This window comes from Scyliorhinus canicula, chromosome 8 (assembly GCF_902713615.1).
Source record: "Scyliorhinus canicula chromosome 8, sScyCan1.1, whole genome shotgun sequence".
NCBI classification, from domain to species: Eukaryota; Metazoa; Chordata; class Chondrichthyes; order Carcharhiniformes; family Scyliorhinidae; genus Scyliorhinus; species Scyliorhinus canicula.
The window spans coordinates 130536799-130564170 of record NC_052153.1 but is presented as its reverse complement, the minus strand read 5'-3'; the positions used below and the strand labels follow the sequence as shown (position 1 = coordinate 130564170).

At 46.9% G+C, this 27372-nt stretch overlaps 1 protein-coding gene across 9 annotated transcripts in view; it reads right to left on the bottom strand.

Annotated features, from left to right (window-relative positions):
• LOC119970506 (multiple C2 and transmembrane domain-containing protein 1-like) overlaps window positions 1-27372 on the bottom strand; it is an 891726-nt gene that overhangs the window by 588129 nt on the left and 276225 nt on the right. For 8 of the 9 annotated variants that reach the window (XM_038805255.1, XM_038805256.1, XM_038805254.1 and 5 more), the window contains one exon: window positions 19297-19411. In XM_038805255.1, coding sequence (XP_038661183.1) covers window positions 19297-19411 — 115 coding nt within the window. The remainder of the gene's footprint in view (window positions 1-19296; window positions 19412-27372) is intronic. The other variant, XM_038805260.1, reaches the window with a different exon arrangement.

The window sequence follows — 27372 nt, the reverse complement described above, 5'->3', positions numbered from 1 at the left end:
GATTCTGAGTGCGGCCCATGAGAAATTTTGTTGACAGTTGCCCAGGTGCAGGCTCCCACATTTCACTGACTTCCGTGATATACACGTAAAGCACCCCTCCCAGATCGAATTGCGACTAAGACCTGACAAATAGCTGGGAAATTGAGCCTCATTTCCCACCCTGCTTTTTCTGTGAAGACTAATTTGAAGAATTGATTTAATACAACCCAACTTTTTGAATTTTTTGCTCTACAAAGTTATACTTAAATTTATTGCGAAGCGATGGAAAAAAGCTGACAATTCTTGGAATATATTACAATTATTGGAAACATACTGTGGTTTGCAAAACTGTCCTTGCTAAAGTAGTACTATGGTTGTGTTTTCTCAAATATGATGCAAAGGTGGGTGGGAGGGTGAGCTGTGAGGAGGATGTAGAGATGCTTCAGTGGGATTTGGACAGGCTGAGTGGGAACATGCATGGCAGATGCAGCATAATGTGGATAAATGTGAGGTTGTCCGCTTCAGAAGCAAAATAGCGAGGCAGATTATTATTTAAATGGGTGTAAATTGAGAGAGGTGGATACTCAATGAGACTTGGTGTCCTTGTGCATCAGTCATTGAATGTAAGTGCGTATGTACAGCAGGCAGTAAAGAAAGCAAATGGTATGTTGGCCTTCGTAGCAAGAGGATTTAAGAATGGGAATTGGGATGGTTTACTGCAATTGTTTAGCGCATTGTCGAGGTCACACCTAGAGTAATGTGTGCAGTTTTAGTGTCCTTAGCTGAGTAAGGATAATCTTGCTGTGGAGGGAGTGCAGCAAAGGTTTACCAGCCTGATTTCTGGGATGGCAGGACTGTCATAGAAGGAGAGACTTAAATCGGTTAGGATTATATTAATTGGAATTTTGAAGAGTGAGAGGAGATCTCTTAGAAACAGGATTAGACAGGGTAGATTCAGAAAGAAAGTTCCTGAGGGTCAGGGAGTCCAGAACTAGGGGTCATGGTTTGAGGATAAGTGGAAAACCTTTTAGGACTGAGGTGAGGAGAAATGTCTTCACGCAGAGAGTGGTGAAACTGTGGAATTCGCTACCACAGAAAATAGTTGAGGCCAAAACATTATGTAACTTCAAGAAGGAATTAATAGTAATAATATTTATTATTGTCACAAGTTAGCTTATATTAACACTGCAATGAAGTAAGATATAGCTCTTGGGGATAAAGGGAGCAAGGCATATGGGTGGATGGTGGGGTCAGCGTACTGAACTTGATGATCAGCCATGCTCATAATGAATGGTGGAGGATGCTCGAAGGGCCAAATAACCTCCTCCTGCTTCTATTTTCTATGTTTCAAGTGATACAGATAATGACTCATATCTTGGGGGCAGATGTTCAACTGCCGTGAAACTACTGCACTGATGGAGACAAAGGGCAAGTACATCAGATATCCTGTAGTTAAACAGGTACGTGCAGGAGGAATGAGTGAAGAAAACCGACCACCCATGGCCTCTTGGAATAACTTCAGTTTAATGTGAACCAGAGGTTGATTACATAGCCCACAAAATAACCAAGGAACACAGAGGAATCAACACAAGGACAGTTGCTGTGTAGCCAAAGGATAAAAGAACCTTCATCAACACCACATCATCGGAGTGAGACCATTGAGAAGATCAAATCAATCAAGTTGCAGCCAATCTAAACTGACTTCCAATAGCATAATTGTATGTTTTCTAAATTAGTTATATCAATTTAAGTTGTATGCTTTTTTGTGAATAAAAGAGGTTGGATTTGCAATGCAATTGTATCAATTGTGACTCTCAATCTCTCAGATATATCTCTTCAATTCATCTCTTCAAGGTTTTGGCTGGTTACAATGCAAAAGCTTAATTTACTCAGAGTAACTTTAATAATTGTTCCATTTAGATTTAGAAGCTTTGATTGAAGTTGCTAGTAGATTGGGATGGAAAGTTTATTAGAATGCCTCCAGCTGCAAACACCAAGTTCAAATCCAGCAAAAATGGAAATTAAGCAGAGATCTGGGGCGAAATTCTCCGACCCCCAGCAGGGTCGGAGAATCGCCCGGGGCCGCCGAAAATCCCGCCCCCGCCATGTCCAGAATTCTCCCACCCGCAAAACGTCGGCGTGCCGCCAATCCCGCCGCCCGCCTCGGAGAATGGCGGGGGCAGGCGGGACGCTACGGGTTTCTGTGCTGCCGTTATTCTCCGGCCCGCGATGGGCCGATGTCCCGCCGCTGGGAGGTCTCTCCTGCTGCCGAGGTTTGAACCACCTCTGGTGGCGGCGGGATCGGCGGCGTGAGTGGGCCCCCGGGGTCCTGGGGGGGGGGGGGGTGCAGGGTGATCGGACCCCGGGGGGGGTGCCCCCACGGTGGCCAGGCCCACGATCGGGGCCCACCGGCGCATGCGCGAACCGGCGAAGGCCTTTCGGCCAGCCCCGGCGCCGGGCGGCGGGCGTCAAAGGCCATTGGTGACGGTTTTGGCGCCAGTCAGCATGGTGCCAACTACTCCGGCGCGGGCCTAGCCCCAAAGGTGCCAGGACCGCCCGCCCCGCCGGGTAGGGGAGAATCCCGCCCCTGAGGAGTCTTCAAATCTCAGCGGCTTCAAGGGCAGAAGAAAATGGTCTGAAACTCAGTAATTACTGCTTTGAATTGCCAAACTCTGCCCAGAGGAAACACAAGCACAGAATGAGAGAAGTAAAACGCCTCAAACCGTCCGGTTATTTCTGTTACCACTGACATGAAACCTAGAGAGTCTCATATTGAGTCTCGAAAATGTTCCATCCTCCAGCATGTTCATCTATCAGTTTAAATGAACATATCCATGCATCAACAAATGCAAAGCAATGCAAACCTGCCACATCCAGTCATGACTGGCATGGTCAATGAAATAACTAACCACAGGAGGATGAATCACAAACATCTCCATCCTCAATGATGGGGAAGCCCAGTAAGTCAGTACAAAAGATAAAGTTCAAGCATTTGCAACATCTTTAGCCAGAAGGACCAAGTGGATGATCCACCTTGGCCATCCTATATGGTCCCCAGTACAGATGCCAGATTTCAGCCACCCCGCATGACATAAAGAAATAATAGCTCATATTTATTTTGTGCCTTTTACATAATGAAATGTTCCATGGTGCTTCACACTAACATCATAAAATAAAGTATGGCAGTGAGTCATATATGTGATATTTGGTCAGATGACCAAAACCTTGGTAAAAGAGGAAGGTTTTATGATGTGTCTTAAAGAAGGGAATCAAGGTGGAGAGATGGAGAGGTGTAGGGAATGAAGTCCAGAGCTTGAGGCCAAGGCGCTAAACGAATAGGTGGCAATGGTGGAGCAATTATACTTGTGAAAGCACAAGAGGCAAGAATGAGAGGAGCACAGATATCTCAGGGAGTTTCATAGAATTTACAGTGCAGAAGGAGGCCATTCGGCCCATCGAGTCTGCACCAGCTCTTGGAAAGAGCACCCTACCCAAGGTCAACACCTCCACTCTATCCCCATAACCCAGTAACCCCACCCAACACTAAGGGCAATTTTGGACACTGAGGGCAATTTATCATGGCCAATCCACCTAACCTGCACATCTTTGGACTGTGGGAGGAAACCGGAGCACCCGGAGCAAACCCACGCACACACGGGGAGGATGTGCAGACTACGCACAGACAGTGACCCAAGCTGGAATTGAACCTGGGACCCTGGAGCTGTGACGCAATTGTGCTATCCACAATGCTACCGTGCTGCCCTTGGTTGTCGGGTTGTCACAAGGTAGGGAGTTGTTGGGTTGTCACAAGGTAGGGAGGTCTGAGGTCCTGGAGGGATCAATCAAGAATGAAAATAGCAAAATAAATTTCAAAATAAAGATATTGTTTGACCAGGTGCCAATTTTGGTCAGTGAGCACTTGGCTAATGAATTTGACTTACTGTGATTTAAGACTTGAGCAGCAGAGTTTCGGATGACCGAAAACCTATAGGGTATAATCTTGGAGACCAGTCAGGAGTACATTGGAACAGAACATAGAACAAAGAACAAATAACAATACAGCACAGGAACAGGCGCTTCAGCCCTTCAAGCCTGCGCCAATCACGTGTCCTATCTGGACCACCCGCCTGTCTCCTTCTATACCCTGTCTGTTCATGTGTCTATCCAGATAAATCTCAAAGGTCGCTAATGTGTTTGTCTCAACCACCTCACTTGGCAGTGCATTCCAGGCCACCACCACCCTCTGTGTAAAAAAACTTCCCCGCACATCTCCACTGAACCTATGTCCCCTCACCTTGAACTTGTGCCCCCTTGTAATTGTCATTTCTGCCCTGGAAAAAAGCCTCCAACTGTTCATCCTAACTGCACCCATAATAATTTAGTACACTTCTATCAGGTCGCCCCTCAACCTCCATCTCTCGAGGGAGAACAATCCCAGTTTATTCAATCTCTCCTTACAGCTAATACCCTCCATACCAGGCAACATCCTGGTAAACCTTTTCTGCACTCTCTCCAAAGCCTCCACGTCCTTCTGGTAGTGCAGTGACCAGAATTGGACACAGTATTCCAAAAGTGGTCTAACCAACGTTCTATGTAATTGTAACATAAGTTTCGAGCTATTATACTCGACACCCATCCTATGAAGGCAAGCATGCCATATGCTTTCTTTACCACCATTTCCACCTGTGCTGCCAATTTTAAGGATTTGTGGACCTGCACGACCAGATCTCTCTGTGTATCTATGCTCCTGATGGTTCTGCCATTTATTTTATAGCTCCAACCTGAATTGGATCTACCAAAATACATTACCTCGCATTTGTCCGGGTTAAACTCCATCTGCCATTTCTCTGCCCAATTTTGCAGCCAATCTATATCCTGTTGTATTCTCTGACAATCTTCATCACTATCCGCAACTCCTGCAACCTTAGTATCATCCACAAACTTGCTAATCAGACCCACTACATTTTCTTCCAAGTCATTTATATATATTACAGAGCAGAGGTCCCAGAACTTAACCCTGCGGAACACTGCTGGTTACAAACCTCCATTCAGAAAAACACCCTCCACTGCTACCATGAGTCTTCTATGGCAAGCCAGTTCTGGATCCATCCAGCCAGTTCACCCCTGACCCCATGTGATCTAATCTTTTGCATCAGCCTGCCATGGGAGACCTTATCAAATGCTTTACTAAAGTCCATGTAGACAACATCCACAGCACTTCCCTCAATAATCATTTTTGTCGCCTCCTCAAAATATTCGATCAAATTAGTGAAACATGACCTCTCTGGTACAAAACCATGCTGTCTGTCGCTAATAAAACCATTCACTTCCAAATATGCATGGATCCTATCTCTGAGAATCTTTTCCAACAATCTCACTATCACTGACGTCAAGCTCACAACAACGGAGGTGGGGGGGGGGGGGAGTGGGAGTAGCTGGTCAAATGGCACTCCAATCTGCGAGGCACCTTTCAGCTCGGCAGCAGGTAATCACGAAGTACGGTCTCGGGAGAGAGAATCTCCCCGAGGCCAAGAAAATGGCAAAGTGCGTTGAACAGCACAATCTTTCTTGTCCACTGAATCGCGCCACAATGTGCCATTCTTCAAAGTTTGCCAAGTTAGATACACAGCTGTCTGCACCTGCTGGAGCACAGTGCACTCCATATAAGAGATCCATGGTGCGAGGCAGGCACAGTGGGTATATCGCGGGGGGGGGGAGGACCCAAAACGAGCTTTACACCAGGCAGATTGCGAGTCACCCAATTGCAGTGCCCAGTACGATCTGGGTCACACCCTCCCTAGGCCTAATCCAGATAATTACATTTAAATATGCAAATGCCGCATTCACCCAGCGCCGGGAGTCACCAGCCACACCAGCCAGGTCTCAACTGAGTGCCGATTAGTATTGGTCTTCACACGTGAAAAGAGGGGAGCCCTCAGTGACCCCACAGTGAGGTGTTCTCCCTTGTGGGGGGTGTGGCATTGCCCAAGGGTGGAGGTGTGGGGGGCCCTGACGCTCATGTAGAGATCGGGGCAGCCTTTCAAAATGACATCCGATCTCTGATGAGCCGGCATTGACGGTGAGTTCAGCTCCCCATTGCTGAAAACATTTCCTAGTGTGGGCTAGACCAGGGAGAAACTCCCCAAGGCCCACAAAAATGACTTTGGGCGCAATCGAACAGCCACGTTATGCCTGAAAAGCAAGGCCGGGGACCCCGCTCCTGGGATCTATCCAGCTCCCAGCCTCGCGAGGTCTAATATAATCCCATCAGACATTGCGATGTAAATCCCAGCCATTGTGGGCGGGATCACTTTTTCACAAATTTGCTTATCAGAGCGAGACAACTAACCTTACTCTGATATGCAATTTCCCGAGGCATTCGAGTCATTGGGATCTCTCCCCTTTGTCTTGGAGACCTTGGGTGAGCACTGTTCAAAACTGGTCTCCACAAACAGGGACCAGATGGAACAGAACTTGTGGGGGTCTCCCAGAAGATCAGAGGCACCCAGGTACATGCCCTTTGGGCAGGGTGGCACCCTGGCACTCCTGGTGCTGCCTGCCAGGTGGCACTAAGGTGATACTGCCAGGGTGCCAAGCTGGCACTTTTTTGCGCAGTGGCAATTGGGCCGTGGGTCCCTCCTCATAGCGAGTTGAGGCTGGGGGGGTGTCATGTCAGGGGGCTCCAGAGATTGGGACATTGTTTAAAAAAAGGAATCCCGATCTCTCGTTATACTGAGATGTTTCGGCGAAAGGAGATCCTCAGTGCAGAATACGGGATTATGTGTGGTGTCGGCTGTGCATTCCCTGTTGAGGTCCCTATGTAACCCGAGTGTTGTTCGATAGCATTGTGTTTTCCAGTTCTGTGAGCGCCGGGAAACACACAGCTAAACACATTCACTGTGGGACTTTGTTCCCATTAGTTGATTTGTGCATTTAAGTGTGGGTGAATACTGGTGTGGATCTCACCCACAAAGCCAACGGGAAGCATCCCACCAAACGTAGCCAAAATGACAAAAATATTTTGGCTGAATCACGCTATCAAGCTTTAAGCAATCCAGATAGCTTTACATTGCGCTATCCACTCATGATACTGACCCCCTGCTGATGTGTCCAGACAATCAACAGCACAGTTAACATGAGCAGGATATCCATCCATTTTCTGGGGATATCAAATTTAGCTCCTTGGAGGATTCCTAGAACAGATAGAATTATGCCATAGCATGAGTCAGTGACTTAAGAATGTTACAGTGGAGCAATTGCATTAGAGTTTGAAAAGTAGTTATACTGGTAATTGGGTAATACCTCTTCCACATCTAACTGTATCTCAACACCATTTCACCTGCTTAAATGTGAAGTGCACTGTTATTAGTGCTATTAATAAGAACACCCCAGTACAACAGCTCAGATCAAGCCCTTTCTAATGCAATTTGTGAATTGCCTCTGCCAGATACTGGGCTATGATTTAACCTTTTCACATGCAATATTTAGTTCGAGAAACATTCTTTTGCTGCCAGACTCTATTTCTGTTCAAATATAACAACATAAGAAGCAGTTGAGGGACAAGAGCTCCTCCATTCTTATTTAGAATTACAATTAAATATGGGCGGCACGGTAGGACTGTGGTTAATTCTGTTGCTTCATAGTGCCAGGGTCTCAGGTTCGATTCCTGCTCAGGCCACTGTCTGTTCGTTCTTCCTGTGTCTCCGTGGGTCTCCTCCAGATGCTCTGGTTTCCTCCCACAAGTACCGAAAGACGTGCTTGTTAGGTGCATTGGACATTCTGAATTCTCCCTCAATGTACCCGAACAGGCGCCGGAGTGTGATGACTAGGGGGTTTTCACAGTAACTTTATTGCAGTGTTAATGTAAGCCTACTTGTGACAAAAATAAAGATTATGATTATTATTATTATTAAATGCATGGCTGATTAATAAATAAGTTTTACACACCAAAACCGGTTGGAGAATAGGTTTCATTGTAAGTGGACAGTCTGCTCTGTTAATTGACATTTAAAGCAGCATTGTCCCAGGGAAAAGGTAGTTACTGCTTTTCTAATTTGCAAAGAAAATTAGTGCTCAGTTGTATACAGAAATCCAATAATGATCCTTTAATGTTTTTCATGCAAATGCTCTGTTGTCAACAGCACCCTCCCAACTACACATGAAAATGGACAGGCAGTAAAATCAAATCTGTTCGGTGTGAGATATCCTCATCAAGTGCATTTTGCTGATGGCCGAAGAGACCAACCCATGAGAGGCCAGCTCTACCACAAAGTGCCACATATGAAGTGGTTATCAGTTATCACTGTGGACTGTTGTTTTCGGTGTTGGCACTTGTTGCCAAGCCATTGTAGCAACTGATCTTCATGCTGGTGCATATTCATCAAAGATGACGAATGCAATCTAGCCGAATGGGAATAGAGTCCCATTATTTGTGCATTTAGCCGGGTGTTTCCCAGCGCTCGCAGCGTTGAGAAACACATGCTTTCTTCCGGGACTCTCATTATATGCTGGAAAATGCTGGAAAATCTCAGCCGGTCTGGCAGCATCTGTAGGGAGAGAAAAGGGCTAACGTTTCGAGTCCAGATGACCCTTTGTCAAAGCTAAAAGACAGAGAAAGTGGGAAATAATAATACTGTGGAGTGAGAGAATGAAAAATGAGTCATAGCCACAGAAACCAAGGGAACAGGGTGCCTTCAACCTTGATCAGACTCAAATGCCCCAGTGCAGGTTATTTGGTTTCATGCTTATTGCTAAATTATAAACATGTCAGGATGATAATATTTTGCATTAGCTATCTATGTGATCTGAGTGAAGTTACCCATTCAGTATTCAATTACAGCCAACCTCATGCTTTGTGTAACAAACACATGTTTAAAAAACAAATTAATAATCAGTACAGTATATCCATACTTAAGATAGTTGAAGTATATGGTTTGTGTTGTTAATAATGCCACCCTCCTCCGCAATTCTTAATCTTCACACATCCTGTGTCAATTATTTACATGCCTTTCTCTATCACAAAAAGAGGAGTTGGAATTCACTAAAGCTCATGGAATAGATATGCCAATCATTAGCTATGGAACAGAATGCCATTGGAGCAAAATAAACTTTTCCTGACAGTATGAAAGTATCAACACAGAGTATAAATTACTAAAGGCAATAATAAAGGATGCATGTTTATGCTAGTTTGGCTTTGTCTGGTATTATAGAAAGGATAGCATTAATCAACTCATTTTAAATTTACCCATAAAGTTGAATTGAAATCCACACAACTACTTGTATTTTCATGCCTAATGTACTTCCAACCCTTTGAGGAAACTAGCTTGGGCTTGATAGAAAAAAAGAGGAGGCTCCAAAATATGAAGATCTGTAATTGATGGGAAGAGTGAGACCAGTTGACCTATTGAGCTTGCCCCAAACTCATGATGCTGTTCCATCATGACGACACACACCCATCCACGGGTCTCCCCACCACCACACTCTCCATTCCACAATCATGTAATCTACTGCGAGAAGCACAAAAAATGTTTCAAATGTACAAAACAAGGGGCAGATTTCAACCTTTATTACAAGGGCCACTATAGTATCATTAAGCTATCTTTATTATTTAAAAAATATATTTTATTTCAAACACATAGTTACATTAATAAACAGTATTCAACTTGCAACAGGTTACAAACAGTTTGAAAAAAGTTTCCCCTTTCCTCCCCCTCCCCAAGGCAATCCACGATTCTCCCTTCCTACCTCGAAGACCACACTCCCACTTCTTACCCTACCCTTTGGCGACTGGAAAGTTCTTTAAACAGGGCTAAAAAGAACTTACATCTCACAAAGAGGTTCTTTATTAATAAAACTTGACAAGGTGAATGTTAATGGTTAAGAACTCCACTGATGTTATTTGCGAAAGCGTTTCAAAACCCTGAAAGATAGCTTGAAACACTGGTTCTCAGTGGTATATATTTGTTAGAAATAATGTGAGGAACAATGTTCAACCCGGTGAGGAAACTGTCCCATCATTGGGACCCAGTTTTACCAATCAGCCGGCCTTCGGGACACATGTTGGCCAACCTTTATGACCTACACGACACATGCCACATTTGTTTACCTCTAATGTGAAAGGCTTGGTCCTCATAATCTCACTTGAATCAGATTCAAAGGAGGAAAGGGCAACACACATGTCAGGCGCAGACATCAGCCAGTTCCTTTGTACCATCTTCATCTTTATGAAATTGGAAATTCTAACTTTGTGCATGAAGGTCGTCAATGAAGGGCAATGGCAACAAAATGCTCATTTTACTCAGCACTGGATACTCCTGGGTGATGCTGCACCAGAATTCTGACAGCCTCATGCGCTTTTGGCATGTATTTAATGTGGTATCATAGGTCAGCTACAGCAGCATAGTTAGGGTCTCAACCTCAAAAGGAATTTTTCACCCACCACATTTCTTTCAAAATTGGAAACTTCTCCTCTCATTTGCCAGTAATTCCCTGCGTAAAACACACATGGGCTTTGCAACCTTATTTTCATTGGCACAATTAACAATATCATACCTCAAGAAAACATCTTTATACTGCTTTGCTCCCGAGTTAGGTTTCTTCTTGTAGGCTATTAACCAGAGACCCTGGAGCTCTGTACGAAGCTAAAATTAGCACAGCTCTGTCCTGCCCTGGACACTCCTGAACAGCTTTGTCCAGCAGATTCTGTTGTGAGATCCTGCCCTGTATGTACACTGCCTATTTATGTCTCTGGCCAGCTCTTACTTTTAAGAAAATGATTCTTCTTCATAGTCCTCTTGCCAGCAGCTGGAAAATGGAAGCATCTCCACTCCGTGATTTGGCAGCAAAAGCATGTACAGGCGCTTGTGTCAAGTGGACACACAGAGTGCACGACCTGCTCTCTGCCGCCGCTTCTGGCCGAAGACTCCACAGAGCCTTATTTAGTTTCATTTAAAAGGCGGCAGCGGGCGGCATTCTCAGTGAAAGCTGGCGGTCACTGTTGGGTGCTTCTCCCGCCATCGGGACCACATCGGGAAGGGCACGACCAATTGCTCAGTGACTCACCCGTAGGTCCCGACCTGCATTATAAAACCCTGGTTTAGGTGACCAATCTGGGAAAACATCTCTTCCTTGTTTAGCGAAAGCACAAAACAGCATAATTTAGAGGAATAGATCTGCAATCTGCCATGGCTCTAAATGCTAACTGGAACAGACCTCCATGGCTTGGACTGTTGGATGGAAACCTACCCAGCTTCCCCAATGAGGGTGCCAGCAATTATACTGTTCAGTCTCTTTGATATACCCCTCTGTGGATTCAGCCGTCAACTTCTAAAGGCAAATCATTTGAGAGATGTAATCATTTGTATAGCCCCACTGATCCCCGGAAAACAAAGTTCTGATATGACCATTCACAGTCTCCAGATACCTGCAAATTTTGTTACTGGGAAAATCACATTTCATTATTCCTCTAGGTGTCTGCTAGTCATTTTCCTTGTCTGTTATTTGGTTTTCCTCTCAAGTTAACTGTTAACCTAGTTAATTTCCCACATTCCTAACATAATGGACGGAATTCTCCGTCCCCCCGCAGGGTCGGGGAATCGCCCGGGGCCGGCGTAAATCCCTCCCCCACCATGGACGAATTGTCCGCCACCCGGGAATTGGCGGGAGCGGGAATCGAGCCCCGCCGATCGGCGTGACCCCCGCGCCGATCGGCGTGCCCCCCGCGGCGATTCTCCGGCCCGCGATGGGCCGAAGTCCCGTCGCTGTCAGGCCTCTCCCGCCGACGTGGTTTAAACCACCTCTGTGCCGGCAGGATTGGCGGCGTGGGCGGGTCCCCGGGGTCCTGGCGGGGGTGGGGGGCGATCTGGCCCCCACGGTGACCTGGCCCGCGATCGGGGCCCACCAATTGGCGGGCAGGCCAGTGCTGTGGGGGCACTCTTTTTCTTCCTCCGCCGCCATGGCCTCCACCATGGCGGAGGCGGAAGAGACCCCCTCCACCGCGCATGTGCCGGTGGTGACGTCAGCGGCTGCTGACGCTCTGGCACATGCGCGGACTCACGCCGACTGGCAAAGGCCTTTCGGCCAGCCCTGACGCGATCGGCGTAGCGCCAAAGGCCGCTGGCGCCAGTTTTGCCGCCAGTCGGCGGAGCGGGAGCCACTCCTGCGCGGGCCTAGCCCCTAAAGGTGCGGAGAATTCCGCACTTTGAGGAGGCCCGACGCCGGAGTGGTTGGCACCACTCCCCTACGCCGGGACCCCCCACCCCGCCGGGTAGGGGAGAATTTCGCCCAATGATTTCATAGCAAAAATATAGATTACCGTACGACCTTGGCATTATAGTGTTATTGCTTTTCATGTTTATTTCCAGAATTTCGTTCCTGCTTTTTCTTCTTAGCATGTTTCTGATACTTTCACTAAATAAATGCAGTATGAACCTTTACAGCATGACCAGAATTATTAATGAAGTGGAGATGCCGGCATTGGACTGGGGTGGGCACAGTGAGAAGTCTTACAACACCAGGTTAAAGTCCAACAGGTTTGTTTCCAATCACTAGCATTCGGAGCACTGCTCCTTCCTCAGGGAATCGACCTCAATTCACCTGAGGAAGGAGCAGTGCTCCGAAAGCTAGTGATTTGAAACAAACATGTTGGACATTGACCTGGTGATGTAAGACTTCACACAGAATTATAAAATTCTGCAACTCAAGAGAAACACAGCAAAAAGGAATCCTGATTTTCAGGAAGCAAGTGAAAAGGTGCAAAGATTATATTTCAGATCTATTCTTATGTGAATAAGTTTAATATTATGGCTGATGAACGCGAATGACAGTGTAATAAAAGTTTCATACTTTTAAGGCACAATCAAACTGCAGATTTAATGCAGTCTGTTATAAAGCAGATGTCACTGCCTACCAATGGAGTAATTGATAACATCATTACATTGTCCTGACAACAGGGTTAATAACTATGTATCTATGTATGAAACAACTCAAAATAAGTTAATTGAGTTTCTTTTACTGTGCCAAAGCCATCAATATTAATTAAGCAGAAGTTCATTGTTTACTTCCGTATTACCGTACGCTGTAATTACTGAGAATTCTCATTATTGATGGGCATTGCAATATTGGAATTTTTACTCATTTCAGACCAATTTACATTTGAAACAGGGGCAGAATTCTCCCATCTGCAATAAAGTCCTGTGGTGGGGATGGTGGTGGTGGTGTTGGGGGGGGGGGGCTCTCTCCCCATTACGGAGGCCAATGGGAAACCACAACATGTCTTCCAGTCCTGACCTCATTAATCATGCAGTTGGGGGGCTAGCACTGTATTCTGTAGCAGGACACGTTTGATTGTGTGATCCTGTCGTCATATCTGGGTGCCATAGTTAAATGGTGCATATCATCACTGACCCACCATTGAAGAAAGAAGATGGATCTCTAGAAACCTTCTGAGGGCGGAAGATGAAATTCCCCAATGACACTGATGCTGAAAGATCCACCTGATAGATGCGCCCCGCACCCACTGCCGTGGGGTTTCTGGGTTCAGGGTTGCTGGCGGGCTCCATCCTGAACTTCGGAGGCAGCCCCAAGCATTATTGAGGTATGTCATGACTTCTGCACGCCACATTGTTCCAGATGTAGAAACATAAAAAATAGGAGCAGGAGGAGGCCATTCAGCCCTTCGAATCTGCTCCACCATTCATTATGATCATGGCTGACCATCCGACTCAATAGCCTTACCCCGCTTTCCCCCATATCCTTTGAACCCCTTCGCCCTAAGCGCTATATCTAACTGCTTCTTGAAAACATGCAATGATTTTGGACTCAATTACTTCCTGTCGTAGTGAATTCCACAGGCTCACCACTCTCTGGATGAAGAAATGTCTCCTCATCTCTGTCTTATATGGTCTACCCCATATCCTCAGACTATGATCCCTGGTTCTGGACAACCCACCATCGGGAACGTCTTTCCTGCATCTACCCTGTCTAGTCCTGTTAGAATTTTATAGCTTTCTATGCAATCCCTCCACATTCTTATGAACTCCAGCAAATGGGCAGCACGGCAGCACAATGGTTAGCACAGTTGCTTCACAGCAGTCCCAAAAGATGTGCTGTTAGGTGAATTGGACATTCTCCATCCGTGTACCCGAACAGGCGCCGGAGTATGGCGCCTGGAGTATTTTCATTGCAGTGTTAATATAAGCATACTTGCAACAATAATAAAGATTATGACAATCCTAACTGATTCAATCTCTCCTCATACATCAGTCACACCATCCCAGGAATCAGCCTGGTAAACCTTCGCTGCATTCCCTCGAGAGCAAGAACATCTTCCTCAGATAAGGACACCAAAACTGCACACAATATTCCAGGTGTGGCCTCACCAAGGCCCTGTATAATTGCAGCAAGACATCCCTGTTCCTGGAATCGAATTCTCTCGCAAAAAGGCCAGCATACGATTTGCCTTCTTCACCGCCTGCTGTACCAGCGTGCTTACCTTCAGTGACTGGTGTACGAGCACGCCCAGGTCTTATTGCACGTCCCACTCTCCTGATTTTGGCCATTGAGATAATAGTCTGCTTTCTCGTTCTTCCTATCAAAGTGGATAACCTCACATTTCTCCAAATTATACTTCATCTGCTATTCATATGCCCCCTGACTCAACTTGTCCAAATCACACTGAGGGATCTCTACATCCTCCTCACTGCTCACCCTCCCACCCAACCTGGTACCATCTTCAAATTTGGAGATATTACATTTTGTTTTTTCATCTCAATCATTAATGTATATTGTGAATAGCTGTGGTTCTAGCACCAATCTCTGCGGTACCCCACTGGTCACTGCCTAACAATTCCTACTCTTTGTCTCTTGTCTGCCAACGAGTTTTCCATCCATCTCAATACACTACCCCTAATCTCATGCACATTAATTCTACACGCTAATCTCTTATGCGGGACTTTGTCATAAGCCTTCAAAAAGTCCAAGTATACCACATCCACTGGCTCCCCTTTGTCTACTCTACTAGTTACATCCTTGAAGAATTCCAGTCGATTTGTCAAGCATGATTTCCCCTTCTTAAATCCATATTGACTCTGTCTGATCCTGCTACTATTTTCGAAGTACTCTACTATAAAATCTTTGATAATGGATTCTAGAATTTTCCCCACTACTGACGTCAGGCTGACTGATTTATAATTCTCTGTTTTCTCTCTACCTCCCTTTTTAAATAGTCCCTTTGTAAATATTTAAATAATGTAACTACATTAGCTACCTTCCAATCTGCAGGAACTGTTCCAGAGTCTGTAGAATCCTGGAAGATGATCACCAATACATCCAGTATTTCTAGAACCACTGTCTTAAGTACTGGGATGTAGATTATCAGCCCCTGAGTATTTCTCCGCCTTCAATCCCATCAATTTCTCCAACACTTATTTCTTTACTAATACTGATCTCCTTCAGTTCCTTCCTCTCACTAAACCCGATATTTCCCAACATTTTGGGTATCTGATTTGCTTCCTCATTTGTGAAGACAGAACCGAAGTATGTGATTAGTTGCTCAGCCATTTTTTTGTCCCACATTATACATTCCCCTGTTTCTGACTGTAAGGGATCTACATTTGTCTTCACTAATCTTTTGCTGTTCATGTACCTAGAGAAACTTTACAGTCAGTTTTTTTGTTTGCTGGAAGCTTGCGCTCATACTCTATTTTCCCCTTCTTCATCAATCCCTTGGTCCTTCTTTGCTGAATTTTAAACTGCTCCAAATCCTCAGACCAGTTTTTCTGAGACCAATTTGTATGCTTCTTCCTTGGATCGAACACTATCTCTAATTTCCCTTGTAAACCATGGATTGGCCACCTTTCCCATTTTACTTTTCTGCCAGACAGGAATAACCAATTGTTGCAGTTTACCCATGCGCTCCTTGAATGTTTGCCATTGCCTATCCACTGTCATCCATTTGAGAAATGTCCCCCAATCATAGGTCAACTCACACCTTATCATAATAATTTCCTTTATTAAGATTCAGGGCCCGGGGCTCAGAATCAACTCCTTCACTCTCAACGTTTATGGAATATTCTAACATCTTATGGTGGTTCATCCCCAAGGGGTCTCGCACAACTAGATTGCCAATGATTCCGTTCTCATTACACACTACCCAGTCTAGGATGGCCTGCTCTCTAGTTGGTTCCTCAACATATTGTTCAGGAAACCATCTCATATACACTGCAGGAATTCCACCCCATCAAATATTGTGGCTAATTTGATTTTTCCAATCTATATGCAGATTTAAATCACCCATAATTACAGATGATCCTTTATGTATGCATCTCTAATTTCCTGTTTAATGCCATTCCCAACATCCTCACTCAGTCTGGGGGTACATATTGACGGCCACTAATGATTTTTGCCCCTTGGTGTTTCTCAGCTCGACCCATACAGATTCCACATTGTCAGGGCGAATATCCTTCCGCACTAGTGCATTAATTTCCTCTTTAACCAGCATTGCCACTCCAGCACATTTTCCCTGTCCTTCCTAAATGCTGAATACTCGTGGACATTCAGTTCCCATTCCTTGTCATTCTGCAGCCATGCCTCTGTAATCCCGATGACATATTGTTATCTAATTAATTTACGTCTATTTGCACGATTAGTTCATCTGTATTATTGCAAATGCTCCGTGCATTGAGGCGTAAAGCCTTTAAGTTTGCCTTTTTAACATTACTTGTCTCACTCCCAATGTTTTTCACTGTGGTCCTGTTTGAATCTGGCCCTTGGTTTCTCTGCCTTTCACTTTTCTTATTCCCCTTTCTGTCTTTCATTTTTTCCTTGTTTCCTTTTTCTCTGACTTCTTGTAGAGGTTCCCAACCCCCTGCCATTTTACTTTAAACCTTCCCCAACCACTCTAGCAAATACTCTCCCTAGGACATCTGTCCGGTCCTGCCCAGTTTGTACTGGTCACACCTTCCCGGAACGGGTCCCAATGACCCAGAAATCTGAAACCCATCTCATCATCTCTTCACACCATCTCTTCAGCCAGGTATTCATAGGAGCCGTACAGCACAGAAAAGGCTCTTAGGCCCATCGAGCCTGCACCAACAATAACTACGCCTAATGTCATGCTAACCCCACTTACCAGTATTTGTCCCGTACGACCCTCTGAGTGAATTTTCTCAAATCCCGTCGGATTCTCCCGCCCTCACCCTAAAACTCTGTCCCCTTGTGATTGACCCCTCAGCCAAGGGGAACAGCTGCTTCCTATTTACTCTGTCCAAACTCCTCAATCTTATACACTTCAATCATATTTCTCCCTCAGCCTTCTTTGCCCTAAAGAAAACAATCCAAGTCTACCCATTCTCTCCTTAGCTCAGATTGCTCCATCCCAGGCAATATCCTGTGAAATCTCCTCTGTACCCCAGTCAGTGCAATCGTTTCCTTCCTATAGTGAGGTGACCAGAACTGCACACAGTACTCCAGTTGTCACCGAAGCAACATTCTATACAGCTCCAACACAACCTCCTTGCTCCCTGGGGATTGGAAACATGCTAATGTGATGCCTTAAAAAGAGAGAGAGGCAAAACGTAGGAAACTATAGACCAGTGAGTTTGACCTCTGTGGTGGGGAAGTTGCTGGAATCAATCATTGCGGAGGAGATAACTGAACATTTGTAAAGACAAAGCTCAATCCACCAGTGTCAGCATGGTTTTATAAAGGTTAGGTTTTATAACGGTTAAGAAAGCAGGATTAGGCTATTGAGTTGGATGATCAGCCATGATCATGATGAATGGCAGAGCAGGCTCAAAGGGCCAAAAGGCCACCTCCTGCTCCTATCTTCTATGTATCTATGTATTCCATTTGATGACAATAATGCGTAAATGTTAAGGACAAAAACATAACCATGGGCGGCATTCTCCCCTACCCGGCGTGACGGAGGGTGCCGGCGTAGGGGAGTGGCGCCAACCACTCAGGGGTCGCGCCTCCCCAAAGGTGGGGAATTCTCCCCACCTTTGGGGGCCAGCCCCGCGCCGGAGCAGTTTGCACCGGAAGACTGACGCAAACACCCGGCGCCGTCGGTAGCGGGGCTGGCCGAAAGGCTTTCGGCGGTCGGCGCATGCCCCGGCAGTGACGTCAGCGGCAGCTGGCCGCTGACGTCACTGCCGGCGCATGCGCGATGCGGGGTTCTCTTCCGCTTCCGCCATGGCGGAGGCCATGGCGGAGCGGAAGGAGAAAGAGTGCCCCCACGGCACTGCCCCGCAGACGGAGCGGGGGGCCCCGATCGCGGGCCAGGCCACCGTGGGGGCACCCCCCCCCGGGGTCCGATCGCCCCCCGCCCCCCCAGGACCCCGGGGGCCCGCTCGCGCCGCTGAGCCCGCCGTTTCAGAGGTGGTTTAAACCTCGGCGGCGGGAGATGCCTCCCACCGGCGGGACTTCGGCCCATCCGGGCCGGAGATTTGAGGTAAGTTTTTTAAAAATGAAATCCCGCCGACGCCAGCTGTTTTCACAGGCTGCCGGCGGGATTCGCACAACGCCGGTTTATGACCGGCGGGAGAATTGAAAAACCTGCGGGAGCGGAAATAACGCCGCTTCCCGCCGATTCTCCGACCCTGCGTGGGGTCGGAGAATTTCGCCCCATGGGTTGGATTCTCCCCTACCCGGCAGGGTGGGGGGTCCCGGCGGGATGGAGTGGCGTGAACCACTCCGGCGTTGGGCCGCCCAAAAGGTGCGGAGGTGCGCGCATGCGCCGGAGCGTCAGCGGCTGCTGATGTAATCCCGGCGCATGCACAGGGGAGGGGGTCACTTTCACGTCGGCCATCGCGGAGGCTATGGCTGACCTGGCGGGGGGTCGGCGAATCCAGCCCCATGTTTCCATACTATACTCAAGATTACTGAAACATTGCAATTTGGCAACTATTCAACTTGTCTCAATAAAACACCAGAATTTACTGCCATTGAGCATTCACTTTTAAACATTTTTGAAATATTCCAGTGCAATTCTTTTATTAGTCAAAAATTATTTCCTCAAGATACTTTTTGAATTAACAACACTGCAGGGAGTAATATAAGTAACATACTGAACACTTTACCATGGAATATGTACAGCAGTTTTGACTGTCACACTGACGACTCATAACTTCAACATTTAGGATTTTATATAAAGCTTATAACATAGAAAAACACGGAATTTATCCAGACAGTGTCACTCATGAAACTCAAAATCGCATTATGCCAGCTCTCCATTCTACGCAAGAAGCATTGCTTATGGTGCATTGTGATTTTCTTTTACATAAATAAAGGTTTGCTGGGAGTCTGAGCAGAACTTCTTACCTCCACGATCTCGTATTGCTAGATTCTGACCACCTTTTAGCAGAATATTCAGTTGGTACATTCCTGTGTTTGCTGAAGGGAGGTCTGTATTACTTGATCCAATTACTTGACTCTTCTGGGCAAAGGAAAATGAGAAAGAAGTGATGTCATTTGAAAGTCTTCGATTGAGATATTGAAAAAAATTGCTTTGAAAATAGCAGTAAGATTTCTGTTACTTTCTCATTTCACTTTTAACAGTTTCCCTACAGTATGAATAATTTCTACCAGGGAAAGCCCTGTTCTATAATGCTGATCTAAAGCTTAAGAGAGAAGTGGGTGAAATCTGGTATTGCTTTCCTTCGCAATTTCCCTCCTTCCCTGAGAGAAAACGATAACCTCTGCTTGGTGCTTCTGCACAATGACACATCTGAGGTGGTATCACCTCACATATGGAGAACTCTGGGCACTTTCTGCAACTGAATATGGCAATAGATTAAAAACTAATTTTCTGACACTTTTTACATCAAAGTAGATAATCCTCTGCATCGGGGTTTGCTTCCACATGCCATTAATATTTCCAGTTACGGCTTTCCATTCACAATTGAGCGAACATCACATTTGTAGTTCCATATAATCAGAGAATCCCAACAGTGTAGGAGGAGGCCATTCGGCCCATCAAGTTTGCACGGACTCGCCGAAAGAGCACCCCACCTCGGCACCCCCCAGCCCGATCTCCGCAAGCCCACCCAAGTTGCACATCGGTGGGCACTCAGGGTAATTCGTGCATTGCCAATCCACCTAACCGGCACATCTTTGGGCGTTGACCGGTGTCATGAAGGCTCACTTATGCAAAGAGAAAATGTACATAGTAGAAGTGTGCTGATATAATTTCCTTTTAAATTGGGGAAAAGGAAAACAAGTTTCCCATAGCTAAATGTATATGTAAAAGTGCTAAAGTCATCAGGTGAGTGTCTAATGGAATCAGTTGCAAATTGAAAATGTGCTCCAAATGCAAATTAGTTGCTGAAATTTGACTGGTAAATGAACAACTTTGTTTAGCAAATTTCAATTACGAACATTTACAGTGCTTATAGTACATTCCTGTTTGCATTATTTTACACAAGCATTTAAAATAAATAGGTTTACGTTCACACAAAAACAGGACATAAGGGAATATTGTACAAGCATGTTATATGTTTGTGCACGGTATTTGCCAATGAGAGCTTTTAAATCCTGAGTTGGTCACCTCTGCTCCGCTCAAAGTTATGTGTGGCTTTTCCTCAACTGTTCCGTATTCAACAGAGCAATAATGCAGCTACAGTGAGTAATCACTCACATCTTAGGTGTTTGGTTCATTAATCTTCCAGCAGAAAAAGCAATGAAATTAAATTATTGATATGCATGATAGAACTGTATTCCCCTCCGCCAGCCAGCCTTCTCAAAGATTAATTTGTGAACACCTACCTTTCTAAACTCCCAGCTAAATTGTTAACTTTTTGAGATAAATAGTATTAAGCATTGCAGATTATAAGCATTGTGTTCTATCTCTAGTGAAATAATCCAACCAATGATGATGAGAGTTTCAAGCACAGTGTTTGGTGAGGTTTTGGTGTATCCTTTAAATAGAGTGATTTGCTCAAGAGTGTGTCGATAGGAATTTGATGAAAATGGGTGTTTGGTGCAGAGGGGATGGAGGTGATAAATAATGTAAATCATGGGGCAACATTATAATAATTAAAAAAAAATCAGAGCCATTAATTAACGCTAAGGGGATGAAATTAAAACTAACTAAGGGGAAGACACTAACATGAAAAGGAACCAAACTGCATAAAATAAAAATCTGGTATTCATAAATACTAAATACATAATAATTAGAAATTAAGCAGACCCTACTCTAAAAATATTAGAGACATTTATAGATATCCTAATTAGATAGGCGTGTTACAGTCATAGGGCGCGATTTAATGGAAAAAATTCGAAGTGATTTTCGACGTGCTTGGCACTGAGCTGAGTTGGCGAGATCGCGGCTCGTATTTAACGGCACTTAACGCTGGAAATGAGTCTTTGTGAGTGTCTCACCATTACTGCTGTCTCGCCATCTGATTCGCCAGACTCGAGCCTCAGCATCTCACTGCTTTAAAGCTCCCTCACCACTTACATAGAACATAGAATGATACAGCTCAGTACAGGCCCTTCGGCCCACAATGTTGCACCGACATGGGAAGTCAAAAACTAAAGGCCATCTAACCTACACTATGCCATTATCATCCATATGGTCATCCAATAGACTTTTAAATGCCCTCAATGTTGGCGAGTTCACTACTGTTGCAGGTAGGGCATTCCACGGCCTCACCACTCTTTGCGTAAAAAACCTACCTCTGACCTCTGTCCTATATCCATTACCCCTCAATTTAAGGCTATCTCCCCTCGTGCTAGTCACCTCCATCCGCGGGAGAAGGCTCTCACTGTCCATCCTATCTAACCCTCTGATCATTTTGTATGCCTCTATTAACTCACCTCTTAACCTTCTTCTCTCTAACGAAAACAACCTCAAGTCCATCAGCCTTTCCTCATAAGATTTTCCCTCCATACCAGGCAACATCCTGGTAAATCTCCTCTGCACCCATTCCAAAGCTTCCACGTCCTTCCTATAATGAGGCGACCAGAACTGTATGCAATACTCCAAATGCGGCCGTACTAGAGTTTTGTACAACTGCAACATGACCTCATGGCTCCGGAACTCAATCCCTCTACCAATAAAGGCCAACACACCATAGGCCTTCTTCACAACCCTATCAACCTGGGTGGCAACTTTCAGGGATCTATGTACATGGACACCGAGATCCCTCTGCTCATCCACACTACCAAGAATTTTACCATTAGCCAAATATTCCGCATTCCTGTTATTCTTTCCAAAGTGAATCACCTCACACTTCTCCACATTAAACTCCATTTGCCACCTCTCAGCCCAGCTCTGCAGCTTATCTATGTCCCTCTGTAACCTGCAACATCCTTCCGCACTGTCTACAACTCCACCGACTTTAGTGTCGTCTGCAAATTTACTCACCCATCCTTCTGCGCCCTCCTCTAGGTCATTTATAAAAATGACAAACAGCAACGGTCCCAGAACAGATCCTTGTGGTACGCCACACGTAACTGAACTCCATTCTGAGCATTTCCCATCAACCACCACTCTCTGTCTTCTTTCAACTAGCCAATTTCTGATCCACATCTCTAAATCACCCTCAATCCCCAGCCTCCGTATTTTCTGCAATAGCCGACCGTGGGGAACCTTATCAAACGCTTTACTGAAATCCATATACACCACATCAACTGCTCTACCCTCGTCTACCTGTTCAGTCACCTTCTCAAAGAACTCGGTAAGGTTTGTGAGGCATGACCTACCCTTCACAAAACCATGCTGACTATCCCTAATCATATTATTCCTATCTAGATGATTATAAATTGTATCTTTTATAATCCTCTCCAAGACTTTACCCACAACAGACGTGAGGCTCACCGGCCTATAGTTACTGGGGTTATCTCTACTCCCCTTCTTGAACAAAGGGACCACATTTGCTATCCTCCAGTCCTCTGGCACTATTCCTGTAGCCAATGATGACATAAAAATCAAAGCCAAAGGCTCAGCAATCTCTTCACTGGCTTCCCAGAGAATCCTAGGATAAATCCCATCAGGCCCCGGGGACTTATCTATTTTCACCTTGTCCAGAATAGCCAACACTTCTTCCCTACGCACCTCAATGCCATCTATTCTAATAGCCTGGGTCTCAGCATTCTCCTCCACAACATTATCTATTTCCTGAGTGAATACTGACGAAAAGTATTCATTTAGTATCTCGCTTATCTCCTCAGCCTCCACACACAACTTCCCACCACTGTCTTTGACTGGCCCTACTCTTACCCTAGTCATTCTTTTATTCCTGACATACCTATAGAAAGCTTTTGGGTTTTCCTTGATCCTACCTGCCAAAGACTTCTCATGTCCCCTCCTTGCCCGTCTTAGCTCTCTCTTTAGATCCTTCCTCGCTTCCCTGTAACTATCAAGCGCCCCAACTGAAACTTCACGCCTCATCTTCACATAGGCCTCCTTCTTCCTCTTAACAAGAGATTCCACTTCTTTGGTAAACCACGGTTCCCTCGCTCGACCCCTTCCTCCCTGCCTGACTGGTACGTACGTATCAAGAACACGCAATAGCTGTTCCTTGAACAAGCTCCACATATCCAGTGTGCCCAACCCTTGCAGCCTACTTCTCCAACCTACACATCTTAAGTCATGTCTAATGGCATCATAATTGCCCTTCCCCCAGCTATAACTCTTGCCCTGCGGGGTATACATATCCCTTTCCATCACTAATGTAAAGGTCACCGAATTGTGGTCACTGTCTCCAAAGTGCTCACCTACCTCCAGATCTAACACCTGGCCTGGTTCATTACCCAAAACCAAATCCAATGTGGCCTCACCTCTTGTTGGCCTGTCAACATATTGTGTCAGAAAACCCTCCTGCACACATTGTACAAAGAACGACCCATCTAATGTGCTCGAACTATATCTTTTCCAGTCAATATTTGGAAAGTTAAAGTCTCCCATAACAACTACCCTGTTACTTTCGCTCTTTTCCAGAATCATCTTCACCATCCTTTCCTCTACATCCCTTCCTTTCCTCTACATCCCTGTCTGCTTCCAGTCAACACACAAGCATGGCAGCTCCTTGCTTTGGGGACGCCGACCTGGCTGGGCATCCTGTTCCCATAAAGGTGTCAGAGGACCAGCAGCAGGGTCACCAATACTGCCTGGGAGGCAATGGCAGCGGCTGGCAGTGCGGGCAGCTTGACCAGGAGGATCACCGTACAATGTAGGAAGTAGACCAACAACCTTCATCAAGTTGCAAGGGGAAGTTACCACCTCTCTCCTGGCATCAGTTCCACCTGACATCCCTCAATTTCCCAGCCCCCACACCACAAATCAGTGGCTGACACCTTGCAAGCTCCCTGCATCTGAACTTGCTCCTCAGAACCTCCTGGCACCCAGCAAGACAGCCTCTTCATGTCCAGTTGCAGTGCCCACCTGCTGTAGACCCCCACTGACCCATTAAGTACGTGGCTCACACTACCCTCTCTTTATCCCCACAGGAGAAGATGTCCATAATAAGCGGGAAATGACCAAGGCGGCGGGGCAGGGAGGGGTCTGCAGAGTTTCAGAGATTTGAGTCCACACCCCCCCATGAGGAACGGACCCTGGAAGTCACGGTGTTGACCGGGAGAGCAGTCAATAGTGACTTTGACAGCAAGGTTGGCCTACATTGCAATGGTGAGAATCCACTGCCTCTTCACCCAAATGACCTGTCTCAAGTAAGTTGTTCATGTTAGACAAAATGATCCTTCCGTCTCACTGACCACATGTTCATTGTCTCGCAGGATCTTCATCTGATGGAGCCGGGCCATCTGGAGTCGTACCTCCCTCCCCTCTTTCACCACCCAAGAGACCAGCTCGGAAACATCCAAGGAGACCACCATCGAGTTATCACAGCTTTCACCCGCACCTTCCATCAGCACAGAGAGACACACCTCAGTGGCCAATATTACTGGACCGGCTTCCAGTTGCTGATGCACATCAGGTGGAGGCAGGATCATCCAGGGGAGTCAGTAGTCAGACGTCTGCTGGGTTCCAGGTCTCAGCTGAGTCCCAGTCAGATGCTGAGCCTCTGGATAAGGTTCTCCCAGAGTTGATGCAGATGATAGAACAGAGCCATGACATTGAGGAGGGGACATCAGTGATATTCCAGCAGGTGTAGAACGATTGGAAGAGTCCCAATCGCTATGAGCGCTGGAGATGATGCTGACAATGCGCGGCACAGAGGCCAGGGTGATGACCACAGTGGAAAATCTGAACTCAGGGCCCTCCAGGCTACAGGTCAATCCTGAGCCTCCCTACAGGGAGACGACGGCAGTCACCAGCTCTCACAAGTCTCTCCCCCCGCCCCCCCCCTCTCCAGCCCATCCTGACAAGGGCGCATCCCGGGGTCAGCGGGCATAACAAGGTGGCACGGCAAGGCATTTGTCACCGGCAAGTCGGCCAGGGCCCTCCAGCCCCAAGCCGTCGAGAGGACATCAACCAGGGGCATCAAAGACCAAAGGGCATGGTAAGCAGCTGGCTGCCTCAACCTCTGATGTGTATCCTGGTAACACACCTAGACATAGTAGCAGAGCAGAGAGACAGGGAGAGGCAGATCGGGTGACAGGGAATGCAATCGTTGGATGGGAGGGAGGAAGGCGGTGAGATGACGGATGAAGCCACATCCTTTGAGACGTGGGCAAGGATAAGGGCCTCCCTGGCCCTCCGGGCGCATGCCAGACTCTTGCCGCCGCCTGTCTTCCATTCTCCTGCTGCTCCCTCTGGTCCTTTCCGGGCTCGTCCTTCAGCCGCACCTGGTCCGGCTCTTCCTTATCCCCTTCCTCTAAGGCCAGACGTTCCTCGCCTCAATCTCCAGAACATCGCCCCGCAACCTGGCACAGCAGACCACAACAAGGCGGGCGTTCTCCACCACCTGGCACAGCAGACCACAACAAGGCGGGCGTTCTGAAGTGCACCACTAGAGTGGCTGAGGCATCGGAACCCCATTTTAAGCAGTCGGAGTACCGCTCAATGACAGCCCGACTGACCACATGGGTCTCGTTACACTGAGTCCCCGTATCGATCACCGGCCCCTGCACTGGCGTCATTAGCCAGGTCCTCAGTGGGTACTCCTTCTCCTCCAAGAGCCAACCGGTCATCCTGAGGTGCCCTCAACAATTCAGGTGGATTCTTGCCCGGTGCGACGTGGCTGATAGATTGCACCAATAGTTTCTATGATTTTGAGCCATCTTCTGAAGAACAATTTGGAATGGGCATGGCCATGTTGGGGTCCTGATTAGAGCGGTGAAGGAGGACCTGAACATAGAACATAGAACATACAGTGCAGAAGGAGGCCATTCGGCCCATCGGGTCTGCACCGACCCACATAAGCCCTCACTTCCACCCTATCCCCGTAACCAAATAACCCCTCCTAACCTGTTTGGTCACTAAGGGCAATTTATCATGGCCAATCCACCTAACTTGCACGTCTTTGGACTGTGGGAAGAAACCGGAGCACCCGGAGGAAACCCACGCAGACACGGGGAGAACATGCAGACTCCGCACAGTGACCCAGCAGGGAATCGAACCTGGGACCCTGGCGCTGTTAAGCCACAGTGCTATCCACTTGTGCTACCGTGCTGCCCAATAGGTAGTCTCCCACTGACTTGGCTGGAAGGATTCAATCGATTAAAATTATTATCCTCCCAAGATTTCTGTTTTCATTTCAGTGCGTGGGTCATCAGAGGTGTGCACAGTAAGATGGCTACCTAGAAGGCCATGGCAATGGCTGTCCATGCCTGGACACCATCCCAGTCCTGGGTGGGTGGTCACCCCAGCCACTCGGCCCATTCCCCCTCACCCCTCTCCCCTCCACTGGTCCTGGCAGGGCCCCCCCTCCCCACATCCCCCCACACCTCAGCCAGCACGGCCAGTGTCCGGCCTGGCAGCCCTCAGTCACTTCTCTCTGTGTCCTACCTTCTCTATCTCTCCTTCATCAGCCACAACGCCGATTTCACCATTTTTAAAAGCACATGTGAACCGCGCCATTGGGAATTTGGCCTATCGGAGGCAGAGAATCACAGAAACCTCAGAGAATACCGGGTCAGGCCCATTAATGATGTGCAAACTAGGGGCGAGATTCTCCCATATGGGGAGAAATCGTAAGGCTGCCGTCAAACCCGGGCGGGTTTGACGCCAGCCCCCCCCTTCCCGACCGGGAACCGATTCTGGTCCCCGGTCGGGGCTAGTAGCCCGACGCCGTAAGGTCCGGCATCACGGGCTTAACGAATTTCGTTAAGTCCGCTTGCCGGAGTTAGCGCCGGCTGACGCGTCATATGACGTCAGCCGCGCATGCGCGGATTGGAAGACTCCAACCCGCGCATGCGCGGATGACGTCATCGCGCATTTGCGCGAAACCCGCGCATGCGCGGGCCGGGTTGCCCCTCAGCCGCCCCGCGAATGGA